This window comes from Bombina bombina, chromosome 2 (genome assembly GCF_027579735.1).
Source record: "Bombina bombina isolate aBomBom1 chromosome 2, aBomBom1.pri, whole genome shotgun sequence".
In the NCBI taxonomy this organism is placed as follows: Eukaryota; Metazoa; Chordata; class Amphibia; order Anura; family Bombinatoridae; genus Bombina; species Bombina bombina.
The window spans coordinates 804,481,707-804,494,206 of record NC_069500.1 but is presented as its reverse complement, the minus strand read 5'-3'; the positions used below and the strand labels follow the sequence as shown (position 1 = coordinate 804,494,206).

Here is a 12,500-nt window from a genome sequence, read left to right as displayed (position 1 = left end):
CACATGTATACACATATAAACACATAAATACGCATGTATACACATATAAACACATAAATACGCATGTATACACATATAAACACATTACACACATACACAGGCAAAAAAATTACGACTCACTGAGGTCTCAGATGATGGTTTGCATTTTTTAGCAATAAAGTACTTTTTAATTAAAGTATGTACATTTGTTGTTGTTGTTTTTTTAGACATAATTCTATTGCACACTTAAAGAGATAGGAAAGTAAAAAATATAACTTGCATGATTCCGACAGAGCACATCATTTTAAGATACTTTTAAATTAACTTCTATTTTCAAATGTGCTTCGTACTTTTGGTATCCTTTGTGGAAAAAAAAAGAAAACTCTGCACATATTTATCTCTTGTGATTGGCTAACTAGATGTGTTCAGCTAGCTGCCAATAGTGCAATGCTGTTCCTTAAGCAAAGGATAACAAGAAAATGAAGCAAATTTGATAATATAAGTAAATTAGAAAGTTGTTTACAATTTTATGTTCTATCCAAATCATGAAAGAAAAATTTGGAATGTCATGTCCCTTTAATAGACTACAGTATAGTGTAAACATAACTTGCATGTGCACTGGGAAACCAAAAAAAAATTGTGTGACTCACTTTAATGTGATATTAACTTTTTTTGCGGTGATCTGGAACCGAACCCGCAATATCTCACCTGTATATATTTAATAATACACATTCCTTAAGAATGCAGTGATAAACTAGCCTGTTCAATAGAGAGAACCACTTTAGAAGATGATATAGGATTACGCTATGCGATAAAAATTATTACAATAAGTTAATTTGATTATGCAATGAAAAAGAAACAGTTAAACAATAGACTAGCACTAATAAGAGATAACAAAATACTCATGAAAATAAAAATATACCTAGAGCTCTCTGGTTTGGTGGAATTAAAGAGGTCACGTCAGTACCGCAAGAGGTAAATTTTAGCTTTAGATTTCAGGTATGCAGGGTTCTGATGTGACAGAGAGACACTTACATAACAATATGCTATAAAAATTAATAGTGATTTATTTCCATAGTTATACAGTCTATAGGTGGTTTGAGGGACAATAAGTTATACAGTCTTTTGGTGGTTTGAGCGACAAGTAGTTATACAGTATATTGGTGGTTTGAGCGACAAGTAGTTATGCAGTCTATTGGTGGTTTGAGTGACAAGTAGTTATACAGTATATTGGTGGTTTGAGGGAAAACTAGTTATACAGTCTATTGGTGGTTTGAGGGACAAGTAGTTATACAGTCTATTGGTGGTTTGAGCAACAAGTAGTTATACAGTCTATTGGTGGTTTGAGTGACAAGTAGTTATACAGTATATTGGTGGTTTGAGCGATAAGTAGTTATACAGTCTATTGGTGGTTTGAGGGACAATAAGTTATACAGTCTATAAGTGGTTTGAGGGACAAGTAGTTATACAGACTATAAGTAGTTTGAGGACAAGTATTTATACAGTCTATTGGTGGTTTGAGCGATAAGTAGTTATACAGTCTATTGGTGGTTTGAGGAACAATAAGTTATACAGTCTATAAGTGGTTTGAGGGACAAGTAGTTATACAGTCTATTGGTGGTTTGAGCGATAAGTAGTTATACAGTCTATTGGTGGTTTGAGTGACAAGTAGTTATACAGTCTATCGGTGGTTTGAGCGACAAGTAGTTATACAGTCTATTGGTGGTTTGAGTGACAAGTAGTTATACAGTCTATTGGTGGTTTGAGCAACAAGTAGTTATACAGTCTATTGGTGGTTTGAGGAACAATAAGTTATACAGTCTATAAGTAGTTTGAGGGACAAGTAGTTATACAGTCTATTGGTGGTTTGAGCGATAAGTAGTTATACAGTCTATTGGTGGTTTGAGTGACAAGTAGTTATACAGTCTATTGGTGGTTTGAGCGACAAGTAGTTATACAGTCTATTGGTGGTTTGAGTGACAAGTAGTTATACAGTCTATCGGTGGTTTGAGCGACAAGTAGTTATACAGTCTATTGGTGGTTTGAGTGACAAGTAGTTATACAGTCTATTGGTGGTTTGAGCAACAAGTAGTTATACAGTCTATTGGTGGTTTGAGTGACAAGTAGTTATACAGTCTATTGGTGGTTTGAGTGACAAGTAGTTATACAGTCTATTGGTGGTTTGAGCAACAAGTAGTTATACAGTCTATTGGTGGTTTGAGTGACAAGTAGTTATACAGTCTTTAAGTGGTTTGAGGGACAAGTAGTTATACAGTCTATAGGTTGTTTGAGAGACAAGTAGTTATACGGTCTTTAAGTGGTTTGAGGGACAAGTAGTTATACAGTCTATAGGTTGTTTGAGATACAAGTAGTTATACAGTCTATAGGATGTTTAAAGGAAAAGTACTTATACAGTCTATTGGTGGTTTGAGCGACTGTAAGATATATGCTATATAAAGCAATGTTGGGGGATCCAAAGCATAGATCATATATGACAGTTAAAAACCTGATGTATGATATAGGCAAGAATGCCTTGTTTACCTATTATAGCTTCAGAGTTGGAAAGGAAGGGGTCCATAATAAAATGAGAAAAATACATTATAATCCATATTCCAGCTGATATGGCTGTAAATTAAACCATTTTTTCATTGCTGTGTGCTTTCTGTTCATGTGCACTGAAATCACATTCCTATGTATTAAAATAGTTTCCTGTTTAATCTTGGCACTGTTTTTTTTATATTGTATCAAACATGTATTTAAACAAGCAGCACTCTCCTTCATCTCTAATCTACATAGTATCAGAGAACATACAACCATTTTGACCTGCAAACAATCCTGCAGACTGTATCACATTAGTTGTAAACTTAGACATTTTTTTCTTTTTTGTATATTTTAAAGACAAATGTATGTTCTCTACATCAAAGATCAATATGTTTAACTGTATTATTTTTATTTTATTACAGGTTATTCTGCTATTACCCCTCATTTTTAACAACTTCTGTATATTGATTAAAGGCTTCAGATTTCCCCCAAGATGACACAATCAATACATCTAAATCAGAACCTCCCAGGTAATACTGTCCTGTACCATTTTATATAAACTTGTTGTCCCAGATGGCAGCACCCCCTGCTACAAACAAACTTTGGCGAACTCTGAAATAAATTCTTGGCATTAAAAATGATGACAACCAGACTGTGTGTAATGTAGAATAATACTGCATGTACTTGACTAAAGTGCAGTGTTTTCTCTCTAGTGTCTAGGGTTGCCAGGTGTCCAGTATTTAGCGGCTGTCCAGTAAAATCTTCACAAAAATAATGGACTCTGAAATGTACAGTCTTTTTTAAAGTCCCTGAGTGGAAGCCAAATATAAAAGGCCTCCTATGCCTAAATGCATTACAAATATGGAGCAAAAATAAACGAGAGGCAGTCAAGGGGGTCATAGTACTTTTGTTTACACATGTTACTGGCTGCCAAGGGGTAAAATAACTGCTCAGTTGTGAAAAATATACATTCTGGGATCAAGGTAGAGCTTTTAGGGGTGGCATTATGCCCAGTCACTGACAGATTTCCAATTTTTGTGGAGGACAGCTGGAAATCCTACCAGTGCCCAAAATATGTACAGATATTCAGTCAATAAGGGTGGGATATACCAGAGGCAATAGCCATTATACTAACCATAATTTCTTCAAATAAAATTAGAATATAATCACATTTTAGTTAAAAATGAATAAAAATTGATTAAATTAACTTAACTGTATATACAACTCACAAATTGTGGTACAATTTGCTTAGTTACCTAATTAGAAGTGTGGAACCACTTTTTTTCTATATAAAAACATAATTTATGTAAGAACTTACCTGATAAATTAATTTCTTTCATATTAGCAAGAGTCCATGAGCTAGTGACGTATGGGATATACATTCCTACCAGGAGGGGCAAAGTTTCCCAAACCTCAAAATGCCTATAAATACACCCCTCACCACACCCACAAATCAGTTTAACGCATAGCCAAGAAGTGGGGTGATAAGAAAAAAGTGTGAAAGCATAAAAAAAAAGGAATTGGAATAATTGTGCTTTATACAAAAAAATCATAACCACCACAAAAAAGGGTGGGCCTCATGGACTCTTGCTAATATGAAAGAAATGAATTTATCAGGAAAGTTCTTACATAAATTATGTTTTCTTTCATGTAATTAGCAAGAGTCCATGAGCTAGTGACGTATGGGATAATGAATACCCAAGATGTGGATGTGGATCCACGCAAGAGTCACTAGAGAGGGAGGGATAAAATAAAGACAGCCGATTCCGCTGAAAATAATCCACAACCCAAAACAAAGTTTAAATCTTATAATGAAAAAAACTGAAATTATAAGCAGAAGAATCAAACTGAAACAGCTGCCTGAAGTACTTTTCTACCAAAAACTGCTTCAGAAGAAGAAAACACATCAAAATGGTAGAATTTAGTAAAAGTATGCAAAGAAGACCAAGTTGCTGCTTTGCAAATCTGATCAACCGAAGCTTCATTCCTAAACGCCCAGGAAGTAGAAACTGACCTAGTAGAATGAGCTGTTATCCTTTGAGGCGGAGTTTTACCCGACTCGACATAAGCATGATGAATCAAAGACTTTAACCAAGACGCCAAAGAAATGGCAGAGGCCTTCTGACCTTTCCTAGAACCGGAAAAGATAACAAATAGACTAGAAGTCTTTCGGAAATTTTTAGTAGCTTCAACATAATATTTCAAAGCTCTAACTACATCCAAAGAATGCAACGATCTTTCCTTAGAATTCTTAGGATTAGGACACAATGAAGGAACCACAATTTCTCTACTAATGTTGTTAGAATTCACAACCTTAGGTAAAAATTTAAAAGAAGTTCGCAACACCACCTTATCCTGATGAAAAATCAGAAAAGGAGACTCACAAGAAAGAGCAGATAATTCAGAAACTCTTCTAGCAGAAGAGATGGCCAAAAGAAACAAAACTTTCCAAGAAAGTAATTTAATGTCCAGCGAATGCATAGGTTCAAACGGAGGAGCTTGAAGAGCCCCCAGAACCAAATTCAAACTCCAAGGAGGAGAAATTGACTTAATGACAGGTTTTATACGAACCAAAGCTTGTACAAAACAATGAATATCAGGAAGACTACCAATCTTTCTGTGGAAAAGAACAGAAAGAGCAGAGATTTGTCCTTTCAAGGAACTTGCAGACAAACCTTTATCCAAACCATCCTGAAGAAACTGTAAAATTCTAGGAATTCTAAAAGAATGCCAAGAAAAAATGATGAGAAAAACACCAAGAAATGTAAATCTTCCAGACTCGATAATATATCTTCCTAGATACAGATTTATGAGCCTGTAACATAGTATTAATCACAGAGTCAGAGAAACCTCTATGACTGAGAATCAAGCGTTCAATCTCCATACCTTCAAATTTAAGTATTTGAGATCCTGATGGAAAAAAGGACCTTGCGATAGAAGGTCTGGACTTAATGGAAGAGTCCACGGTTGGCAAGTAGCCATCCGGACAAGATCCGCATACCAAAACCTGTGAGGCCATGCTGGAGCCACCAGCAGAACAAACGAGCACTCCTTTAGAATCTTGGAAATCACTCTTGGAAGTTGAACTAGAGGCGGAAAGATATAGGCAGGATGATACTTCCAAGGAAGTGACAATGCATCCACTGTCTCCGCCTGAGGATCCCTGGATCTGGACAGATACCTGGGAAGTTTCTTGTTTAGATGAGAAGCTGTCAGATCTATTTCTGGAAGTCCCCACATTTGAACAATCTGAAGAAATACCTCTGGGTGAAGAGACCATTCGCCCGGATGTAACGTTTGGCGACTGAGATAATCCGCTTCCCAATTGTCTATACCTGGGATATGAACCGCAGAAATTAGACAGGAGCTGGATTCCGCCCATACCAGTATTCGAGATACTTCTTTCATAGCCAGAGGACTGTGAGTCCCTCCTTGATGATTGACATATGCCACGGTTGTGACATTGTCCATCTGAAAACAAATGAACGACTCTCTCTTTAGAAGAGGCCATGACTGAAGAGCTCTGAAAATTGCACGGAGTTCCAAAATGTTGATTGGTAATCTCACCTCCTGAGATTCCCAAACCCCTTGTGCTGTCAAAGACCCCCAAACAGCTCCCCAACCTGTCAGACTTGCATCTGTTGAAATCACAGTCCAGGTCGGAAGAACAAAAGAAGCCCCCTGAACTAAACGATGGTGGTCTGTCCACCACGTCAGAGAGTGTCGTACAATCGGTTTTAAAGATATTAATTGAGATATCTTTGTATAATCCCTGCACCACTGGTTCAGCATACAGAGCTGAAGAGGTCGCATGTGAAAACGAGCAAAGGGGATCGCGTCCGATGCAGCAGTCATAAGACCTAGAATTTCCATGCATAAGGCTACCGAAGGGAATGATTGAGACTGAAGGTTTCGACAAGCTGAAACCAATTTTAGACGTCTCTTGACTGTCAGAGACAGAGTCATGGACACTGAATCTATCTGGAAACCTAAAAAGGTTACCCTTGTCTGAGGAATCAATGAACTTTTTGGTAAATTGATCCTCCAACCATGTTCTCGAAGAAACAATGCAAGTCGATTCGTATGAGATTCTGCTAAATGTGAAGACTGAGCAAGTACCAAGATATCGTCCAAATAAGGAAATACCACAATACCCTGTTCTCTGATTACAGACAGAAGGGCACCGAGAACCTTTGTAAAAATCCTTGGAGCTGTTGCTAGGCCAAACGGCAGAGCCACAAACTGGTAATGCTTGTCTAGGAAAGAGAATCTCAGAAACTGATAGTGATCTGGATGAATCGGAATATGCAGATATGCATCCTGTAAATCTATTGTGGACATATAATGCCCTTGCTGAACAAAAGGCAGAATAGTCCTTATAGTTACCATTTTGAATGTTGGTATCCTTACATAATGATTCAATATTTTTAAATCCAGAACTGGTCTGAAGGAATTCTCCTTCTTTGGTACAATGAAGAGATTTGAGTAAAACCCCAGCCCCTGTTCCAGAACTGGAACTGGCATAATTACTCCAGCTAACTCTAGATCTGAAACACATTTCAGAAATTCTTTAGCCTTCACTGGATTTACTGGGACACAGGAAAGAAAAAATCTTCTTGCAGGAGGCCTTATCTTGAAGCCTATTCTGTACCCTTGTGAAACAATGTTCTGAATCCAAAGATTGTGAATCGAATTGATCCAAATTTCTTTGAAAAATCGTAATCTGCCCCCTACCAGCTGGGCTGGAATGAGGGCCGCACCTTCATGTGGACTTGGGAGCTGGCTTTGGCTTTCTAAAAGGCTTGGATTTATTCCAGACTGGAGATGGTTTCCAAACTGATACCGCTCCTGTAGGGGAAGGATCAGGCTTTTGTTCCTTATTGTGACGAAAGGAACGAAAACGATTAGTAGACCTAAATTTACCTTTAGATTTTTTATCCTGTGGTAAAAAAGTTCCTTTCCCCCCAGTAACAGTTGAAATAATGGAATCCAACTGTGAACCAAATAATTTATTACCCTGGAAAGAAAGGGAAAGCAAAGTTGACTTGGAAGACATATCAGCATTCCAAGTTTTAAGCCATAAAGCTCTTCTAGCTAAAATAGCTAGAGACATATACCTGACATCAATCCTAATGATATCAAAGATGGCATCACAAATAAAATTATTAGCATGTTGAAGAAGATTAACAATGCTATGAGAATTATGATCTGTTACTTGCTGCGCTAAAGCTTCCAACCAAAAAGTTGAAGCTGCAGCAACATCCGCTAAAGATATAGCAGGTCTAAGAAGATTACCTGAACATAAGTAAGCTTTTCTTAGAAAGGATTCAATTTTCCTATCTAAAGGATCTTTAAAGGAAGTACTATCTGCCGTAGGAATAGTAGTACGTTTAGCAAGAGTAGAGATAGCCCCATCAACCTTAGGGATTTTGTCCCAAAACTCTAATCTGTCAGATGGCACAGGATATAATTGCTTAAAACGTTTAGAAGGAGTAAATGAATTACCCAAATTATTCCATTCCCTGGAAATTACTTCAGAAATAGCATCAGGGACAGGAAAAACTTCTGGAATAACTACAGGAGATTTAAAAACCTTATTTAAACGTTTAGATTTAGTATCAAGAGGACCAGATTCCTCTATTTCTAATGCAATTAAGACTTCTTTAAGTAAAGAACGAATAAATTCCATTTTGAATAAATATGAAGATTTATCAGCATCAACCTCTGAAACAGAATCCTCTGAACCAGAGGAATCATTATCAGAATCAGAATGATGATGTTCATTTAAAAATTCATCTGAAAAATGAGAAGTTTTAAAAGACCTTTTTACGTTTACTAGAAGGAGGAATAACAGACATAGCCTTCTTAATGGATTTAGAAACAAAATCTCTTATGTTAACAGGAACACTCTGAGTATTAGATGTTGATGGAACAGCAACAGGTAATGTAACATTACTAAAGGAAATATTATCTGCATTAACAAGTTTGTCATGACATTCATTACAAACAACAGCTGGAGGAACAGATACCACAAGTTTACAGCAAATACACTTAACTTTGGTAGATCCAGCATCAGGCAGCGATTTTCCAGAAGTATCTTCTGATTCAGGGTCAATCTGAGACATCTTGCAATATGTAATAGAAAAAACAACATATAAAGCAAAATTGATCAAATTCCTTAAATGACAGTTTCAGGAATGGGAAAAAATGCCAGTGAACAAGCTTCTAGCAACCAGAAGCAAATAAACAATGAGACTTAAATAATGTGGAGACAATAATGACGCCCATATTTTTTAGCGCCAAAAAAGACGCCCACATTATTTGGCGCCTAAATGCTTTTAGCGCCAAAAATGACGCCACATCCGGTAACGCCGACACTTTTGGCGCAAAAACGTCAAAAATGACGCAACTTCCGGTGACAAGTATGACGCCGGAAATAAAAAAAAATTTGCGCCAAAAACGTCCGCGCCAAGAATGACGCAATAAAATCAAGCATTTTCAGCCCCCGCGAGCCTAACAGCCCACAGGGAAAAAAGTCAAATTTTAAGGTAAGAAAAAAATTGATTATTCAAATGCATAATCCCAAATAATGAAACTGACTGTCTGAAATAAGGAATATTGAACATCCTGAATCAAGGCAAATAAATGTTTAAACACAAATATTTAGAACTTTATATAAAAGTGCCCAACCATAGCTTAGAGTGTCAGAAAAATAAGACTTACTTACCCCAGGACACTCATCTACATGTAGTAGAAAGCCAAACCAGTACTGAAACGAGAATCAGTAGAGGTAATGGTATATATAAGAGTATATCGTTGATCTGAAAAGGGAGGTAAGAGATGAATCTCTACGACCGATAACAGAGAACCTATGAAATAGACCCCGTAGAAGGAGATCATTGAATTCAAATAGGCAATACTCTCTTCACATCCCTCTGACATTCACTGCACGCTGAGAGGAAAACCAGGCTCCAACCTGCTGCGGAGCGCATATCAACGTAGAATCTAGCACAAACTTACTTCACCACCTCCACGGGAGGCAACGTTTGTAAAACTGATTTGTGGGTGTGGTGAGGGGTGTATTTATAGGCATTTTGAGGTTTGGGAAACTTTGCCCCTTCTGGTAGGAATGTATATCCCATACGTCACTAGCTCATGGACTCTTGCTAATTACATGAAAGAAACATTACTTATGTCTGTTTTCAACTCAGTGATTGAGGGCCATGCATAAACCCTTGGGGGTGGGGCCTGAAGAATGTAGTTTGGATGCATAACAAGCTTTAGATGGACATAATTCTCAAATTAGTGTTTTTCTATGGAAACTGTTAACTAAATGTGACAATATTTCTCCATCTTGGGGAACTTATTAATACAGCTTTTAAATAAAACATTTTTTTAAATAAGACTGTATGTTACAGGGACATTTTTATTATTTATTTTTTTACGTTGTTCATGTATTTAATAGCTGCTGTTCTGTGTGTATGTTAGAAAATTTGAGTTTATTGATCATTTGTGCACTATTTCTCAAATTTGCAGAAATAAATAAATTCATTTAAATGTACATTTAACACTAAATAAATGCTATAGAGTGATTCAAAGAAAAGATTAGCCTGAGAATAACATGTAGATGTATTTTTTTTAAAAGTTTCATTAGCTGATTAAATATTAACAAAATAAGCTTAACGTTTTAGTGTCTATAAAGAAATGGGAGCTGTCATGTTGTAACTTAGGTTACCTTCTCTGCTGTAGCCAATTAGGGACAGTTATAAATAGGTCATTAGAGTGTGCAGCCAATGGTTGTGTGGAATATAAAAGTGTTCTGCCCTTCTATTTCTAACAGGAACTGAAGAGCTCACAGTTTCAGAGTGGAATTACAGGGAAAGGGGACAAAATAAATAATGAAAATATTGTAAAGTTTTTTTATATTACTATCTCAAAATGTTTAATATCCCTTTTTAAAGCAATACAGGGATTCTCTTTATAGTTTACCTGGTTTCTTTTGCCGTGGCCAATCAGAAAAAAATGAGCGCATGCACTGGATCACTGTGTAGCATCTTTCTCTCTCTGGTTGGGCATGAAAAAATATAGGAATTTAAAATATCTGAAAACTGTCAAAACTCATAACAAATTATTACTTTTTCATTGTAGTGCAATAATGAATTGCTTTAGTTCTTTAAAGCATGTACTATTTGCACTACTCACTGTGGAACTCTGTGATTAACTTCCTAAAAAGAGGTCAAATACATAGGTAAAGTCTAAAATAATAGTCTAATGTTTAAAACTATGATAGCATGTTATTAAATTGGGTTGAGGATGTTGCAATTTGATCTCAAGTTTTCAAAATGTAAAATATTGGTACAACAGAATATGTAAACCAGTAAATCGAACTGTAAATTATTATTTTTTTAATTTCTTACTTTTATGTGACTCTGTAGATGAAAAATTGTGTGAACATTTTTTTAGTAATGATTTTGCTTTTGCTGTACACTGACACACTCATTTTATCTCGCTCACAGATTTAGGAGGCCCCTTTCTATATCGGGATCAGGATGAGAATGAGAAAGCAACATATTCTGTGGAAACTCCATATGGTTTCCAGTTGGATTTGGATTTCTTGAAATATGTTGACGATATTCAGAGTGGACAAACGTTGAAGAAAGTTCCCGTGCACCGCAAGCCAAGAGCGCCACGGCAGTCGTCATCATCATCCTTGAGAAGCCCATCATGCCAAACTGGTGGCTGGACGTCCACAGAGTCCTTGACCTCCAGTGAAGATGGAAGATCAGGTTCTGTATTTTTCTCAAGGGTTAGAATGCACTCCAGTTCCTCAGACATTAAGGAGACTTTAAGCATCCAAAAGTCAAATCCAGTTTCTCCTACTCCAGTCATTAATTTGCTGCCCCCACCATCTCCAAAGTCTCTTATGAGAAATCATCGTGTTGAAAAAACACTGGAGGAGACAAGCAAGAGGTTACAACAAGAGCAACTAAGTTCCCATATTGTTGAAGTGCAAAACAGACAAAGTACAATTACCAATCTTTCCAAGCTTTGTGTAACTAGTACAAGTTTTCCAAACCTGACTCAGTTGTCCCCATCTGGACAGCAATGCCGAAGTGGAGAAGGGCATGCCATACTTAGCCCAAGCTTTTCAGGCTCTGTGAGACTTAGTCCACTTAACTCTGGAAGAAGCACTCCAGCTGCAAGCATCTCTTCAGCACATCTCCAGTTTGTAAGGGAACAGATGGCTGCTGCACTGAAGCAATTAAAAGATCTTGAAGAGCAGGTTAAGGCTATTCCAGTATTAGAGATGAAAATTTCCACACTGGAGATAGAGAAGCAACAGCTTCTTGCTGATCTGGAAAAGAAGCAAAGTTTAGACAACAGTTTCAGGGAGAGGTCTTCCAGTGCTGGCAATAGCAGCATTAATGAAAGCGACTCAGAAAGAAATCTGGATATACCTTCTGAACAAGAAGGTGAGTCTGAGGCTGGTAAATGTAGAACAAGTAAAATTGCTGAATTAAAAAGACTTACAGAAAGGCTAACTGTTCCAGAAAGGGGTGTAAGAAACAATAAGTGTGGAAGTGGCAAAATTACAGCTAGCCCCCCAAAAGTGATGGAAAGGCGCTGTAAGTCAGTTGGAGTAGGGGAGAACATTGATATGAATGATGCTGTTTTCTATTACAAGTCCCAGAAAATAGGCAGGGAGGTTGCAGTTGGACCTGAGGTAGAAACTAAAGATGTTGGAGTTTGGGTAATGGAATCATTATTGGGGCTGACTTGTGAGGCTGAGAAAGAGATAGAACTTCTGCAGCACACAATAGACCATCAGAAGGGTGTCATTGGCATGTTAGAAGGACATCTGAAGGAAGCAGCATATGAGCTGGAAGAACTGAGGGTAGCGGTTTGTACCAGAACACAGAAAGACATGGTGGACAAGGAAGTTATGGCCCAACCACAGACACAGGAAGCATCTTCTGAGG

At 37.1% G+C, this 12,500-nt stretch overlaps 1 protein-coding gene across 2 annotated transcripts in view; it reads left to right on the top strand.

Moving 5' to 3' along the window:
• KANK3 (KN motif and ankyrin repeat domains 3) overlaps nt 1–12,500 on the top strand; it is a 188,049-nt gene that overhangs the window by 82,697 nt on the left and 92,852 nt on the right. For both annotated transcript variants that reach the window (XM_053703008.1, XM_053703007.1), the window contains exons 3-4: nt 2,943–3,050; nt 11,037–12,500. The exon at nt 11,037–12,500 is cut by the window's right edge and continues 528 nt beyond it. In XM_053703008.1, coding sequence (XP_053558983.1) covers nt 3,014–3,050; nt 11,037–12,500 — 1,501 coding nt within the window. In that variant the 5' untranslated portion in view covers nt 2,943–3,013. The remainder of the gene's footprint in view (nt 1–2,942; nt 3,051–11,036) is intronic.